This window comes from Aureobasidium melanogenum (genome assembly GCF_000721775.1).
Source record: "Aureobasidium melanogenum CBS 110374 unplaced genomic scaffold scaffold_12, whole genome shotgun sequence".
Taxonomy (NCBI): Eukaryota; Fungi; Ascomycota; class Dothideomycetes; order Dothideales; family Saccotheciaceae; genus Aureobasidium; species Aureobasidium melanogenum.
The window spans coordinates 137,413-154,076 of NW_024470064.1; the positions used below are offsets into that span (position 1 = coordinate 137,413).

At 49.6% G+C, this 16,664-nt stretch overlaps 5 protein-coding genes across 5 annotated transcripts; 4 read left to right on the top strand and 1 right to left on the bottom strand.

The window, feature by feature from the left end:
- Positions 1–621: 621 nt before the first annotated feature.
- Positions 622–3,881, top strand: M437DRAFT_18649 (TBC-domain-containing protein; the record flags this gene model as incomplete). Its single annotated transcript, XM_041018968.1, has 2 exons — positions 622–1,411; positions 1,465–3,881. Coding segments are annotated over 2 exons (3,207 nt in total), but the record flags the coding sequence as incomplete, so codon positions are not given.
- Positions 3,882–4,756: 875 nt separating this feature from the next.
- Positions 4,757–5,704, top strand: M437DRAFT_85019 (uncharacterized protein; the record flags this gene model as incomplete). The annotated part of the gene is made up of 1 exon (XM_041028210.1): positions 4,757–5,704. The coding sequence occupies one exon, from the start codon at positions 4,757–4,759 to the stop codon at positions 5,702–5,704; it is 948 nt and encodes a 315-aa protein (XP_040879133.1).
- A 901-nt stretch (positions 5,705–6,605) lies between these two features.
- Positions 6,606–9,085, top strand: M437DRAFT_85020 (uncharacterized protein; the record flags this gene model as incomplete). The annotated part of the gene is made up of 3 exons (XM_041028211.1): positions 6,606–6,852; positions 7,589–7,773; positions 7,832–9,085. The coding sequence occupies 3 exons, from the start codon at positions 6,606–6,608 to the stop codon at positions 9,083–9,085; spliced, it is 1,686 nt and encodes a 561-aa protein (XP_040879134.1).
- An 853-nt stretch (positions 9,086–9,938) lies between these two features.
- Positions 9,939–10,964, bottom strand: M437DRAFT_75795 (uncharacterized protein; the record flags this gene model as incomplete). The annotated part of the gene is made up of 1 exon (XM_041026488.1): positions 9,939–10,964. One exon carries the CDS (start codon positions 10,962–10,964, stop codon positions 9,939–9,941), a length of 1,026 nt encoding a protein of 341 aa, XP_040879135.1.
- Positions 10,965–12,586: 1,622 nt separating this feature from the next.
- On the top strand, positions 12,587–15,669 carry M437DRAFT_66555 (uncharacterized protein; the record flags this gene model as incomplete). The annotated part of the gene is made up of 4 exons (XM_041024776.1): positions 12,587–13,624; positions 14,014–14,066; positions 14,316–14,428; positions 14,483–15,669. 4 exons carry the CDS (start codon positions 12,587–12,589, stop codon positions 15,667–15,669), a joined length of 2,391 nt encoding a protein of 796 aa, XP_040879136.1.
- Between the last annotated feature and the right edge of the window lie 995 nt (positions 15,670–16,664).

Here is a 16,664-nt window from a genome sequence, read left to right on the forward strand (position 1 = left end):
AGGTAACCCTGTCTTGAGCGCACGAGCCTTCGAGTTTCAGCTTACGTCATAAGCTGCCTTTCCGCAGTCAGTTCCTTCACCTTTGTTCAGCAACAAAACAAGTGTAACAAGGAAAAGAGGTAGCTAGATATAACTATAGCGCTTTTATAGCTATGCACAAGTGGGTATAAGAATAAAAATAAGAAAAAGGAGGCGCAAGAGGCTTGAACAGGGTCTGATGGACCCTGTCTACTAGACCGGGCCAAGCCGGAGGGGGAAGCTGCCCACAACAGCGAGGTACTCGTACCTTGGGCATGAGCATGACGCTCGGAAGGAGAAACACAAGACACTTTCTATCGCTACCGCAGACCTATACGACAAGGCAGAGCAGTAGAGTTACAGCTCGCATGCCGACTTGAGATCACATCGCGCGGCTCCTGGGGCCATCCATTGTCTGTTCCTGACTGGCCTACTGTTCAGTGATTCCCTCCTTCACAAGTTGCTAGTGTGACATCGACAGCACCGAACAGCAGCAACATCATGTGGAACAGCTTGTCCAACTTTGCCCAAAAGGCCCAGGTCTTTGTTGACCAGAATCTGCAACCTGCCTTGAACAACCTCACCCCCTCGGACAACCGCTCGTCCAAGGCCGCACTCTTCCGTCACCAATTCCGTCTGCCAGACTCGCAGAACCCGCTGTACGAGATCACTGCCGAGTTGACCCTGCCTCCCAAGGCCGCTTCCTTGTCCAAGTCGCCATCCGATACACCACGCAAGAGTCACGAGCGCAGCAATTGGGACCGTGAGCGTGGAAACCACTACGTCGGTCGCTTACACTTGTCCGAGAAGTTCCTGTGTTTCTCCACTCAGAACTCGAGCTTCTCTCCCACCGCGAGTACCTCGCTGTCTACTGCCTTTACAGGTCAGACCAATGGTGCAGGTCCTGCTGGCAATGGCTTCACCCTTCCGCTATGTGCCGTGCGCCGTGTCGAGCGTCTGCATAGCCAGAGCTACATGTTCGCCTTGTCCATCACTACTTGGAACGGCTATCCCGCCCCCGACGAGAAAAACACAAAACACACTGGCAAGACGGCGCCGCCAGCACCAAAGCTCACAATCCAGCTGGCTGGCAGTAGAGTACAGTGCGAGAAGTTCTGTGACATGCTGAAGAAAGGTCTGCGTGAGGGTATGCGCGAAGTCGATGGCATGCGCAAGGTCGTAGGAGAGTGCTACTCGGAGTTTATGCTGGCTGCTGAGGCCAAGCGCCGCACTGAGAAAGACGCTCCTTCCGAAAAGTTGGTCGATGATCAGAATCCGGAAGATCAGCTGAAGCCTCCGGATGCCGGTCTGGGCATGCAGTTCCGCTATCCTGGTGATCCCAAGAAGCTCAGAGACAAGGGCAAGATGAGATTGTGGTACGAGTATTTACGAGGTATTTATCATTCGGAAAGCACCCAAGCATGAACACGTACTAACAGGCCGCAGAAAATGGTCGCAATGCTACGCTCGTCAGACAGCCAGATCTGCCTCGACTTGTCAGAATCGGTCTACCAAACCGTCTACGCGGTGAAGTGTGGGAGCTCACATCTGGATCTTTCTATCTCCGGATGCAGCAACCGAAACTGTACCAGGACACATTAGCAAAATTCGAGGGTCAACAATCGCTTGCTATCGACGAGATCGAAAAGGACCTGAATCGCAGTTTGCCTGAGTATCCTGGTTTCCAGAGCGAAGAGGGCATTGGTCGTCTGCGCCGTGTTCTTACCGCCTACAGCTGGACCAATGTGGAAGTCGGCTACTGTCAAGCTATGAACATTGTCGTTGCCGCTCTCCTCATCTACCTTTCCGAAACCCAGGCTTTTTACCTCCTCTCAGTCCTCTGTGATCGACTTCTACCAGGATACTATTCACAAACCATGTACGGTACTCTTTTGGATCAACGAGTCTTCGAATCGCTTGTTGAGAGGACTCTTCCCATTCTTTCCGAGCATCTCGCCAAGTCAGATGTTCAACTATCTGTCGTCTCCTTGCCCTGGTTCCTTTCGCTCTATATCAATTCAATGCCTTTGATGTTTGCGTTCCGAGTTCTTGATGTTTTCTTCCTCGAGGGTCCCAAGGTCTTATTCCAGATTGGTTTGGCTATCCTCAGAGTCAATGGTGAGGAGCTTTTGGATGCCGCAGACGACGGTACCTTCATTTCAGTCCTCAAGTCATACTTTGCTCGTCTCGGCGAGTCAGCTCACCCCAAGTCTGAGAACCCCAAGTTGAGAGCTGTCACCAATTTCCAAGCCTTGATGGTCGTCGCTTTCAAGGAGTTCTCTGGCATCACTCAACAAAGTATTTCTGACTTGAGAGCCAAGCACAAGGATGCTGTCCTAGACAACATCGAGTCCTTCGCAAAGCGTACCTCTATCAGAAATCTTGGCCCTGAAAGCAAGAAGCTGAGTACTAGCGATCTTGGTTTCTTGTATGATCGTTTCTATGGTGTGCTTTATGAAAGACAACAAAGAATGGAGATGATTCAACAAGAACAAGAGCGCAGAGCAAAGGCTGCCAAAACAAAGGCTGCTGAGATTGTTAGCGGCATCCCCAGCAATGTCGAGAAAGGCAGAGTCGGACTCGGTCCTAGCCCTACAGAAATGGACTACGACAGCTTCAGAGAGTTCTTGGCTGGTCTTGCCAAATGGGCTGTTACAGACTCGCCTAGCTCGCCCGCTAAGCAAGAGTCCGAGAAGAATGGTGGCTACTTCGCAAACACTTTCCGCGCCCGCTCTATCTCTTTATCACCCTGGGGTTCTGGTCCAGAGCCTGCCGAGCATGAGTTCTTGCAGCGTCTTTTCAAGTCTTGGGACACAGACGACGCAAAAGCTCTCAGCTTACAGAAGGTTGTCGCTGGATTCGCTCGCATCAAGGGTCCTCGCGACATCATGTCCAACATTAGCTATTTCTTTGATCTTTACGACGATGACAAAGACGGCAAGGTTGACAGAGAAGGTATCTTGCGCATTTCAGAAGCTTTGCTATTCTTGTCAAGGCGGGGCGTGACCGGATCTGTCACGCCGTCTGTATCTTCTACCAACCTTGCTGCTCAGGCCGAGATCGGGCCTGACGGTATGCCATTGAGAGGCGTAAACAAGGATGAGCAGTTCTTGAGTAGTATTTCAGCTTTCATTCGAAGATGCTTTGAGTATGCCGATCCAGATCAATCGCCAGCAACTACACCATCTGCTGAGGTCACTGCAAACACCGAGAAGGAGTCAGAGGACTCAACTTCCGCCGTAGCAGACAACCTAAGCTCCTTCAGTATCGGAGACGATGAAGATGATGAGGATGGCGAAGAGGATCTGCTTCAATTGAGCGACGAAAAACCGAAAGACAAAGATACAAAGACGGAAGAATCGCCAGCAGTAGTGCCAGCCATCACCAAGACTCCAGTCACACCAGTCACCAATAAGCCCTTCGATTTTGGCCAAACGACACCGAATCGTAACGCAGCTGCCAACAAGGCACTCGATCCCAACCACCCTCTCTTCATTACGCTCCCAACCTTCCGCATGCTTATTCTTGCGGACGAAGCTCTCGAGAACTTTTTCGACTCTGGCTTCCCCAACTCTTTCCATCTCGCCGACGCACCCTTACCTGCTGGCACCGTCTCCACAGCCAACCTCACGACTTTCAGCAATCTTCCCGCCAAAGTCAACCTACCCATCCTCAGTCCCGGCGGCCCTGGCGCTGGCGTCATGGCACCAGGAAAGGGCCTTCGCGGTATGCTGGACAACATTGTCACCGATGGCATGCGTGTAGCCGCCGAAGTACGCCGCAGAATGGACGAAGCTCAAAAGGAAATCGACCGTGGAGGTTCAACTCGTGGCACAGAGTCTGACGACGAGGAAGAAGATGAAGGTGGCAGAGATCTTCTCGAGGGAGCTGAAGTCGATGCTGCAGCTCCCCAGACCCCTGCTAAGACAAATAGTATGGAGGTTGCTGAGCAGAATATGGAAAAGGAGATTGAAGCTGCTAAGGCGGATAAAGGCAAGGGCAAGGAGAAGGTTGCTGATGATGTTCAGAAGAGTATGGTGTTTGAGCGATAGGATACATGATGACCTTCAAGTTCCAAGAAGGGGAAGGGGGAAGTTAGACAATAAGGCGAGAATATCGTCTAACGGGAGGTTGGGTTCAAAATTAGACTTGTTTCCAAAAGAGAGTCGATGACTGCCGGGAGCGTTCGGCGTCATTTGTCTGTTCCTCTTTTAGGTAGGCGTTATTATGGGACGAATATACCTCTTCTTTTTTTTCCCCCTAGTTACTCGCTCATCTGATGTGTTTCTTTCTCGCTATCGGTATAGTGGCTATTCTGTCCTCATCCCATTCCGCCAGTATAGATTGATCTATCCCCGTAAACAGGCCGAAAAATGATTCTTGGTTCAAACTGTGGTCAGAGAGAGTCCAGTAGAGAACAAGTCCTTGGTTCTGATGACTGCGCCGATCATCGCTTGCGCGAATGCACAAGACTTACTGGCTTTGAAATAGCACTAGAGAAAGCCAGCTTGCCATAGTGATGAAGACATATGTTAGCAGATGAAGTCAACGAAACTTGTTGGGTTCATCTCTCTAACACGATCTCAAAGCGTTTCACCACCACCACGACGTGTGTTCCTCAATCTCCCACCTTCGAGCTCTGTTGCCTTTCACTTCCTCTCTCTCCGCTGAACACGATTGTAAGTCTTTCAATTCTTGCATCACTACACAACCATACTGATCTCACGACACAGCAAAGATGTCAACCAAGGGCAGCTTCAAGCGTACCTTCAGGGGCAGATCCCTGCAGGGCTGTCTCACCTGCAAGGAGCGTCATATCGAATGTGATGAAGGCAAACCGATCTGCCAAAACTGTATCAAGGTCAACAGGGAGTGCGTACAGAGAGATGACTCTTGGGCACTGCCGTCATCGACAAGCAGCGATTCGACTGCTGTTGACACTTCCAACACAACTCCTCCAAAGTCTTTGGCTATAGGCACCACTGTCGACAATCTAGGTGTTGGCAAAGAGAACGGCAACACTAGTGAGACTGAAGAGGCTACCAACACGATCAGCAACACCAAATCAGAGCCTCTGAGCAAGTATAAAGAAAACAAGATTGGTTCCACCGACCATCACCACGACGTCAACAACCTCGTCCCAAACACCAACAAGATCAATTACCTTCAGACCATCACCATGGACAAGAAGACTCCACCCAAAGTAAACCCAGCAGCTTCAGTCCCCAACAGTGACAAGAATGTCCCCAAGTCTACCACCACCTCAACTTCCAGCAGCCCAAAAATCAAAATCAACAGGAAACCCTCCTCGCCCGCTCCTGGCCCCAAAATCATCACTCCCCTCGCACTAGCCTCAACAATCACAAACCGTCATCCTTCCGCAACCTTCACTCCTCTCAAGCCAATCCACCACTGGCTCCCTCCTCGCCCCACCATCATCGCCAGAACCGACTTGCCAGCAGCCGAAATCGCAGAACTTCGTGCTGAAGAAGCAGCCAGAAAAGCTGAAAAGGAAGCTGAAAAGAAGAAGAGGGAAAGAGAGGTTGAGATGATGAGAGAGAGGGCTAGGGAAGTGCAGATGCAGATGAGAGCACAGGAGTTGGGAGGACATAGGGATTGTCCGTTTGGGATTTGTGAGGAGAGTGCTGCGGATTGCAAGTGCAAGGCTACGAGGTTTGGGGGATGAGAGTGAGAGGTTTCGGGCCTTGAGAGATCTTAGAGATGAGGGAAGTAAAGAATGGAAGAGTGGATGAACAAGAAGAGGAAAGCGATGAAGCGAGGGCTTGGAAGCACGAAGGAAAGAACGAAAAGAACCACGAAAGCTGGAGCACGAGGAAATGGTATATTAGAAACTACTCACACTCCATTTGAATCATCAAACCTGTTGTAGATTCATCATTCCCGTGTCCACAAGCACCAATAAAGCAACCATAGAAATGCACAATCGTTCTCCAGATACACTTGCAGCCAGAGAAGCATCCAAGATTGACGCTTTCTCAGTGGTCATCGCTGCTGTCAAAGAAACATCGTGCCTTTCTATAGCCAGTCTGAGGATTATCAGCGCAATGGAGAGGATAGACTCGATTGGAAGGAGGTTAGGGAAGAGTGTCACACTGGATAGGGCCACGTCATTGAAGACATACATTGTATGACATCTTAGCATCTGTGTCTGATGTAGAGAAACCATAGAGATACAAAATTGTTTTTGGAACGTAGTTACAACCATAGAGATATCTCAAGTCAACGTCATCTCGCTGGGCATGACTGCTGTCAAGATAATGTTGTACATTTAGAGGCAGTGTGAAGGTGTCCAATACGACGGAGAAATCAAATGTGATTCAAGGAGTTTAGAAAGCAATCGACAAGAGTGAACAACAAGCTCTGACGCGCCGCTGGTGCGGCATGAACCCACCTTTTTCCATCGCAAAACACTTTCAACCCCTCTTCTCTACTCCAACAACCCATCTTCCACTTAGCTACCCTAAGCTCCACTTCAATAGTAAGTACAAGTCTATCTCCACTGTCGTAACATCAGAAACACTAAGTATTCCAAAGATCACTCGCAAAGCACACATCCCATCAACAACATGGATCCCCCCTGGCCCACCGCTGCTGCTCCACCAATCCCACTGGCCCCGCCATGCACCCAAGAACAACTCGATCGTGTTCGCGCCGAACTTGCCCCTCGTTTCCGCATTCTGCACGACTTGCTCGATGAGCAGGTTGCTGAGGAGAGAGAGCGCGTCAAAGAGCGCTTCATCTTCGTTTGTGTGGCTGTTCTTGCCGTCAAGATGGAGATGGAACTTCTTGCCGATGCTGAAGAGCGCAAGGATAGTGAGACTTGCTGAAAAAGGTATGTTAGAACATCTGTGGGATTGGATATGCAAGTTGCTAATGAGGTATAGTGAGCCGCCTTAACAACAAATTACTGATCTCATCCCTTCGGCACGCTGGAAAGTTTCGATAACCCAAATGCTCAAACTTGTTCCGCTTCTCCTTCTCCTCTGAGATACCCATTATCAAGCACATTGTGAAGTTATATGCATGCAAGAAAATGACTTTTGACCCTCTCTCTCTGGTTGCACACCTATGATATGTTCGCATTCTGCAGTTTGATGGGTCACCAAAAACACTGCTTCCGATATCGAGAGCTCGACTGGCGATACGCTAAAAGTGTCCGCTATCAGATCTGCGCCGTATCTCACAGCTTTCTTGAATATCAAAGATGAGACAAAGGCGCTTCAGCGGTGATCTCGCCAATCCATGCGCCTGCATGCCAAGCATATCCTGCATCTGTGGCGTCCAGGTGGATCGCACTCGAACGTCCAACCTCACCTTCAACATTTTGGTGAGATTAGCATTCGTTCCTCTTGAGCCTCATCATCCTGACAATTCCACGCCGCAAGTCCAGTCATCCCATTCGCAAGCAATTCTTGACTCAGCATGATACTTCCGAAGCCTTTGTTTACCCTCTGTCGCGTCGTAAGCTACGTTATGATACAAGTTCTCAATCTGCTTCAAACTGTTTTTGAACGGGCATTCAGATCGAGCAAGACTTATACGAGCGCAGAAAATGTCAAATCGCATCAAGTGGTCCCTGTTCATATGTGGGATCTGCCAATACGTTCAGCTGTGGTTTATCACATGTCGAGGTTCAATGCACCGCTTGACGCGAACAAGCTTAGAGACTCCTTGATCAAGCTAATTGATCGCGATGGTGGTTGGCGCAAACTGGGTGCTAGATTGCACCAGAACGTAAGCATGGTCTTGTTACTCACACGCGAAGCAAAGCTGATCTGATATCATATTCCAGGACAAGAAAGCGCTAGAACTTCATATCCCACATCGATTCGATACCGATCAACCTGCAATTGCATTCAACCATGAAAAGTTCGAATGTACCATCAACGAGCATCCGCTGGCTTCGCGTCTGCCCTCAGCTTCTCAGGAGCCGGAAATAGTTGCATGTGCTAGTGACTTGGTTGCCCTCATGCGCAGTAAGGGTGATCCAGAATCCTTCCAGGACTATCTCAACAAGGATCGACCAATACTAGGGTTGCGTGTCGTAACATTCGATGACGCCACTCTAGTAACCTTATCCTGCAATCACTTGCTCTTGGACGGACTGGGAGGGAAAGCGGTGTTGGACGCATGGTCTCTTGTACTTCATGGCCGTGAGCACGAAGTTCCGGATTTGCAGGGAGTCTACGAGGATCCTCTTGCTACTTTGGGGACTCAGTCTACCGTCCCTTACAAACATGAGTCGCGTGTTATGGGTGTCCCGCAGCTCATTTTGTTTGGCGTTCGTGCCTTGCTCCGCAGAACCTTTTCGAAGTCTGAGATCAAAGACTACATTATTTGTGTCCCTAGCTCATACGTCAAGGAGCTCAAGAGCAATGCTCTCAAGGAAATCACTAGAGCCAGCGACCCATTGGCTGAGACGCCATTTCTCAGTGACAGTGACGTACTCTGCGCTTGGTGGTCGAGATACATCGCATCCTGCATGTCAAAACAACCAACCGAGACATTAGTCATCAACAACCTGTTGGACTTGAGGCCAGTCCTGACACCAGAACTTTTCTGCCCTGAGAATCCATACGTATCCAATGCGCTCATGATGATGCCTACATTTACCACAGCAGCGCAGCTTCTTAGAAAACCCTTAGGCGAGACTGCTCTATCGCTACGGCAGACAATCAAGCAACTAAGCACAAGGGAACAAGTCGAAGCTCGGTTCTCTTTGGATCGAGAATGGCTGCGACGAACAGGTCATCCAGCACTCTACGGAGATCCATGGATGCGCATGATCATCTGTACAAACTGGATCAAGGGCAAAATCCACGAGGTAGACTTTTCTCCTGCTCTCCTAGAAGGAAAGTCCAGAAATACTGGTCCTGTGTGTCCGTCGTATAATCAGATACATGCTATCATCAAGGACTTTGATCTCATTAGCGGTTTTGCCATCTCGAAAGATAAGGATGGCAATTACTGGATCTACGCTCGACTGGACGCTAAGCACAGGTCTAAGGTAGAGCAAATGCTCTCTGAGGAGTTTTGGGCAGACTAGCATACATGACTTCGCGGATTGCTTAGGTTTACGGCGTCACATGATCAACAAAACAATCTTAGAGGCTCCAAGAGACGATAGTTGCATTTCTCCATCAGTCCTGCCATCAAGCGTGACTACAACTTAGTTACCACTTACTTGGGATAAGGATTGCACCCTCTTTTGCTAAGATTGTGGTCTTCCATCGCTAGTAAGGTCTATGTCGCCACACCCCCGTCCCTGATTTACTTTTCTTTTTCCTTTGTGACTTGCCTCCACTCTTTAAACCACTTATCGAAAGCGCGAGATACTATATTTTTACCCTCTGCGATCATAACCTCATTCGTGACGTATGCCTTCGCGACGTAGGGTGTCGATGCATCGACTCAGCTTAACGCGGTGGCAGTACGCAGCACCAGACAATGTCCAGGTTATTCTCGAGGCAACACTACATAAAGAGGATGTTCAAGGATGGCAAAGAAGCCATGCTTGGAGTGAGAAGGAGAGGTTTATGTATTGGTTAAGTGAGGTATGCCTTGCTTGATCTGGAAGTGAAAGCATCCCTTGCTTCACAAAATACAGGTCTTTGCCGAATCTAATAATGCGTTTATGGATTTGTTTTTCGTGTTCTCGCAGTGATGGCAAGCAAATTCTTAGCTGTAGAAAGGCATAATAGAATCTTGGATAGAAGTGTGTTCAGGGACAGCCACTCATCAGCGAAAGGACTCAGTGGATAACAGACATTTTCTCATCATCATTGTGCATCCTTGTAAGCTACACAAACCACACACTTCCGCATTCGAGATGTTCAAAGGTTTTCTTGCAAGCTTCTTTCTTGGCAGCAGTACTCGAAACGCAGGGGTTAAACCGAACTTTAGTCACCAGTTGCACGTTCTTCATTCCCTAGACCGCGAAACACAGCAGAAGATGTCCGATGAGGCGGCGGCCGTGAGCTGTGTGGCTTGTTCTGCAAGCTGACCGAAAATGCCATGTGTGCCATAGCATTTGATAGTCGCGAGACCAGAGAAGCTGCAGTGGGGTCCATGGAGTCTTTCCGAAGAGGCGTCACGGAATGTTTGTAAGACAACAGTTGTTCTTGCTTGATATCGACGACTGTCAATTTTTCGGAAGGCAGGTTTGGTGAAGCGATGTTGGGATCTGCACTGCCTAGCGATGACCGACGAAGCGCTGTCGGTTCAAACAGCGAGGCGAACTGGTTGGCTAAATCTGTCACATGTCGGCGCGTTGGAGAAATTGCTGTGGTCACTGGCGTCCCGGCTGCTGGAGGGAACAAGGGCGAGTGGCGCGGATACGATGTCTCCTGGCCGAGACCTACAGAAGTGCTGACCTCGCCAATGGCAAGCGACCGAATGTAAGCCTTAATCTCATCATGTCGATCTTGCAAGTGATCGACTTGCACGCCCTCAGCCAGAAGCTCGGCTTGGATACTCCCAAGTACATCGAGGTTGGGAGGCCAATTCAGTGCTGTAGATGAGATCTTGAAGTCCACCAGTAAGTTCTTGAGCGCGGTAGAATTGTTCACGAGCTTTGATTGCAAGTAGCGCAACCCTCCGGTCGCCAGACACGCCTTTTCTTTAAATTGACATTGCTCGAGCTGGTCCAGCTGCGCGAAAGAAGTCCAGATGCTTCGAACATTGAATAAGCTGTGGTCGCATGCCTCGAGGACACTCCAGAGTTCTGACGCTTGTTCTCTTGTAGCCATTTCAAATAATGCGACAGACGGCGCGGTCGCATCCGCTAACAAACCAATCGTCTCCGAGAGGTAGCTGACATTGGGAGCGATCGTTCTCAATTCTAGAGGACCTTCTTCGACGCATTTCACAGTCGCTCTCGAGCTTCGGTGCACTTCGACAATTTTGTTCTCAAGGTAGAATGGCATGACGTCGAGCGGCTCCCTGCTTGACGAAGCTTTAATCGGATACGGCGGGTCAGGTTTTCTCAATTGATAGCGAATAATGTCGAGCGATTGTGTTTTCTAGAAAAAGAGCTTGAGTCTTACTCACGCTGTCGTTATATGCTTTGCCTCAAAATCACACAAAATTCAGTGACGCGTACTGTCGCCATGAATGCTTCAGAGTGCAGAAGCAATTTGGTCGTGTCGATCGCCCAAGCAGAATGTACGGTACCTTTGTACCAGACCGCAGCACGGCCACGTAACCTGCGACCATGACTTCTTGCAACTGATACCTCAAAAGCGCATGAAGATGAGTCGGGCATGCGACTGATATAATCCCTAGAAGCTCGTCATACGGCGCACCACATCAGTTGACGTGGACGGCAACACGAAAGCAAGGTTGTCGCGGCTATCAACCTTTCGAAGGTTGCGCTGCCGCCAAGCTGTTGATGACTGCGCCCAGAATAGCTCAAGGACATGGATGGATGCTCCTAGCAAGGGACAATAGTTTTGATGAAACAAAGAGCTGGGGGTCGTTCAGGGTTATGCACTTCTTTGTTCTAAGGAATTGTCGTGGTGCGGTACTGGCTCCGACTCAAAGAGCGACTGAGCTGTCTGCCTGCCGAGTAGATTATGTAAGCAGACTTCGCCTTACCTTGACCCCTCCTTCCTCCATTCTCTTCTTTCCAGAATTCTGCCGAATGCTGTAACGAACAAAGACAAGACGAGACTCTTTCTTGCTTCTTGCTCTGATGGTCAGTGGGGTGCATCTCGCATTTCAAGTCAAGCTTCTGCACTTGAGCCCGAGTCCATATTGATGATCAGAGCTTCTGAATTTGCTGTCAGGAATACGGAGGGATGGATAGATCTTGACGAGGGTGCATAGATTTTTGTGGTGCGGAGTGCTGCCCGGCCAGAAACCTCTTCATATTTACTCATGCTCAATGATGCCCGCAATAAGCTCCAAGTGTCTCTTCACCCAGTAAGTTAGCCGAGCATTCGGGTAAGAAATTGTATGAACCTCCTTTGAGACCCCAGTATGCCCTTCCTTTGACCTCCACATCACGTCCTTCTTCTTTGGATCAGACGATATTTCCCCTCCTTTTGGTTAATCCTTACCATGTCTCCTGCTTATGGTGAGCTGCCCATGGCTGCAACCGTGGTGATTATGCCGAGCATTTGCCAGTCCGGACAATCCTTCGTCGATTTATCACACGAATGCTTCAATTCAGGCTAAGCTATTGTGCCATTCCAAAAGCACAGTGTAGCTCGGCAGAGAAATGAGATTTGCCAGAAGATACAGACCTGTTGAACCAGGTTCCCACGTCGATCTCAGGCAAGCAAGAATCAAGATATACTCTCCTCATGATGCAAGTTCCTAAAAGGCAAATCAAACGTTTCTTCTGTGTTGTTGCATGAGTCGTAAGCCCGCATCTGTATGAAAGTTGTTGTTCCGAATGAGCTTTGACCGCCAGCGAACAATTCGTCGACCAACCATCCTGCGGTTCAACGCGAACATAACACTCTTCCTCTCGTCTCTTCACACTCCTCATCTCTCTGTATCTCTTACGACTCATCTACCACGACGGCTACGCCATTCGATCAAGATGGATGCGTCCCCTCCTACAGCGTTCCGCATCAAGGATCTACCTCCTGAGATCTTCAAACTGGTACTGGAGAACTTGGAGAAGTCCGCCCTTGTAGCCACCAGATCTACCTGCAAGCAGTTCAAGGAAGAAACCGACGATCGCTTTTACATTACTTTCCTCGCCGAAATCGAGTCCAATCTCACGCAGAGGAAGCTGGAGAGCTTGCTCTGGCTTTCTCAGCAGTCTCGCCCTGCCCGCCACGTCAAGTCTTTGTTATTTTCAATCGACGACGACTATACTGCTCGTCCTCACCATCGACTCATCAACAGAATCATCAACAACCTCGGCCTCTTCAGCAGCTCAGTCACTCTCGGTGTTGCATCGCAGCAGTGGAATCATCCCGCCTTCTTGGCTCACTGCACAGACATGGCAGACTTCCTAACGTTCTATCTTGTCCCCTTGAGAGATGTCGTTAACGTGGGCACCTGGAAGATTGTGGTCAGGACACATGATCTCAGCCGCGCCGACTGGAGCCTGGAAGACTGTTTCGGCGAAATCGGTGATTTCATGGACTGCGTGGTGGACGGGGATGTCACCCTTGCACAAGACACCGCACTCGAGATACACGACGGCGCCGGAGACCCCGTTCGCCACGTCCAGGTGACCAACCATGCTACCAGGCATGCGACTCTCAAAAACTTTATGTGCGAAACGCTCGACAACAACAACAGAACCTGCTCACTGGATGATGCCGGCTTTACCGACTCTTGGAAGCCCAAGACTCTCACCATCAAAGATTCTGTCTTCTTGCAAGGGACCTTGCGTCGTTCAGTCAACAAGAATCCCATTTTAAGACACCTAATTCTTGAGAATGTCTGTATCAGACGCTGGTTTGACCAATCTCAATATGTTATCGAGCCTGCAGATTGGATTGAGACCTTGCAGATGCTTCAGCTCGGTCACCTCGAATCCTGCCGCCTGGTCAATCTGCGCGACGGCAATGATGACTTCTTCGTCGAAGGTGTTTGGGAGTTCACTGCCACGCCTTACTGCAGTGTCAGTAACGCCATTGCTGGCCTGATCGAGAACGTTCAGCGCGCTCGCTATATCGAAGACGAGCTTGAGGCTCAGTAGATCCTTCCACGGAGGTTCACAACGGCGACAACAAGGACGGTGTCTCAGGGATACTATTCAGCTTCTATAGATGATTATGGTGTCAAACAAGTAGGAAGAGGGGGGCACTCAGAGGTTGAGAGCACAGCACTATTGCTGTCGCAGGCTCTCTGCATCAAGACATGCCTTGTGGTTTTGTGCACACACAACCTCGCTGTAGCAGATAGATGAAGCGCAACAGATGGAAGCTCTTCTAAAACACCCTCCCTGACCTACGAAGATCTTCTGTTTTCGTGATAGTGTAGTGCTGTATCAGTGACACTGATAGATAGGCACAAATATGTCAAACTGTCTGTTCTCTGTTGATGATGAGTGAAAGCAAGGAGTAAGTCACAGACGAGGTGTTTCTTGTGCTCGAACTGGAACCAAGGTTGGTTGACAAGAAGGCTGGCTGCTCAGACCTTGCTGTCGTCGACTGATCGATAGAGAGTCTCGGACTTTCGTTGCCAGGGCACTGAAACCCGGTCTTTCATTCGTTCGTCGCTCGTGGTGCGTCTTTCGTCTTTCTTCGTTCATCGTGCGTCTTACACCTTCACCCCCAACACTGAACCCCCCTAACGCGAAGATCTTCCAGACTAGCAGCATTGACTGTCTCCTCATCATACCCAGTCGCCGCTATGGAACACTACAGCCGCGCCGCACGCATGGCTCGCTCTTCTTCTGCGAACCGCTCCCAAGATGGTCCTGGTTGGTTGGTACTACACGCATCCTCGTCCCACTGCTGACCACATATAACCATAGGAGGAGGTATCTTCGCCTACCTCAACTCGCGCCGCACCCCTGAAGTCGCTCAGATGGCCTTGAAGCTAGGCCCAGATTCGAGTCTGGTGTCCCTGCCCACGGAACTGCTTGAGATGATTATTGCTCTTGTAGCCGAGGACGAGAAGAGTCTTCCAAGCGTGAGACTCGTCTGCAAGCTGTTCAAGAACTTGAGCAAAGACTACTTCCACTGCGCTTTCCTCACCCACCTTCACGTTGCACCAACCCGCAGAGCATTTGGCAGACTGCTGTCGACTGCACGAAACCCCGAGCTCAGCACTTCTGTCCAAGCCATCACTGTTCTCTACGACAACGAAAATTTCGCTGACTCGGGTGCTTTGTGCTCTGGTATGCACGAAAGGGGCAAAGTCGATTTCTTCCTCGAAACCCTTGAGTACTTCCATCGAATCGGTAAAGAAGTCGACCTCAACGTTACAGTCGCCAATCCTCCTCTCGATGCAGGTTCCTCGGTCATTCGCATTCTGTACCGCGTCCTTGGATATGTGCTCTATGGCTACCCCGTTTACGGCCCTCCTGGTGTACGAACTATCACTATGCACATCGACGATACCTCAAGCGCCGCTTATCCCATCTTAACCGACCCTTCCGAAGCACGCGAGCTCGCTGTATGTTATAGCGCCGCATTCCAAGATATTTGGGTGCGCATGGCCGAAATTCAAGCTCTATTGGAGGTCAAAGTCAGATTCAGCAAGAAAGGTGAAGAGACGCAGCCACCTCGTGAGCTGATAATTCAACATAAGGAAGGATTCATGCATATCGGCATGTACAACCTCGCAACCTGGCACTTTGACATCATGGGCCGCATGACTATTTTCAGCGAGATTTACCTCCTTGACATCCAGAACTGCGCACTCGACATCAGAAGAGTGTGGGATTGGTTCCACGAACACGCTAGAATGCAGCACCTGGTCCTCAGAAACGTCAGTGTTCACGACATTAGCAGACTCTACAATCCGCCACGGCTTTCTGCGAGGCCCATGGAGTGGAATGAATTCATGAACGAACTAGCTGGTTCCACCAACCTGCAGTCATTCTGGGCAGAACACTTGATCGACCATGATGGCTCGATTCTCTACACTGAGCCCTGGCACATCCAAGCAACTCCAAATGCTTCGGTCTCTGATGGCATCTGGACTCAATGGCCTTGAGTTGTTGTCAATGGGAAGGTGGTCTTTGGATTGGGGTTCAGATAGCACGTTGATCGCTTGGAGTAGCACTGATGAGGCATGCATTTGACCATGCGTCAACAGCATTCATGACAGGGTCGGTCCCTACAGAACGTTTTTTCTTCTGTTCTTCGAGTTCACAAACGCGTTTTTGGCATCTCTCTTTTGCCTCTGGATCGTTCTGCGTTGTCATTCAAGCTGTATACTAGTATTTACCACCGAGACACTCATCTCTTCAAGCCAATGACCTCCACATGAGACCCATAAAAATGCAGAATAGTTTTCACAGTCATATTGAGTCCACTGAAACAGCCCACATGGGTCAGGGGTGGCAATGTTCTCTACCCTTAACCCGTTATGCACGTTCACGAAAATGCAAGATGTTATTCTTGATTTAAAGCAGATCCACTGAGATACTCTTGCATGAGCAGCTTTCTCTGGATATCTCAGACATCAACAAAGGATTATGCATTCTATAGCCTATCCATCTATATTTGTGTGTCCTGAAAGCATCGTCAAGATGAAGTGTCGAGAAACCAAGGGTAAGGTCTTTAGCTCTCTTCACCGCATTTGCAAGCATCGAGAACCACTTCAATCCACAAACGAACAATTCAGATCTCCAAACGAAAGTTGAGTTCATCCTCGAGCAGGGTGGAGTTTTCTACTTGCGTCGACCCGACGACGACATTTCCATCCACTCTCGCTCCCCCTTCAACTTCGACCATCTCATAACCCCTGTCAAACCTCTCCCATCTCACACCTTCTCCACCACCATCTCCTCCTACACTGCCAGCACACAACCAACCATGCCTGCCAACATCCTCTCTCTACCACCCGAGCTCCTGCTTCTCATCGCATCCTCCCTCCCTGCCTCTTCAATCCTGCGCAAGAAACGACTTGTGTCGCAGCATGAAGCAATATTCGTTCAAAAGAAAAAGATGGGAAGAAGAAAAGAAGGAGAAGAAGGATTCAAGCAT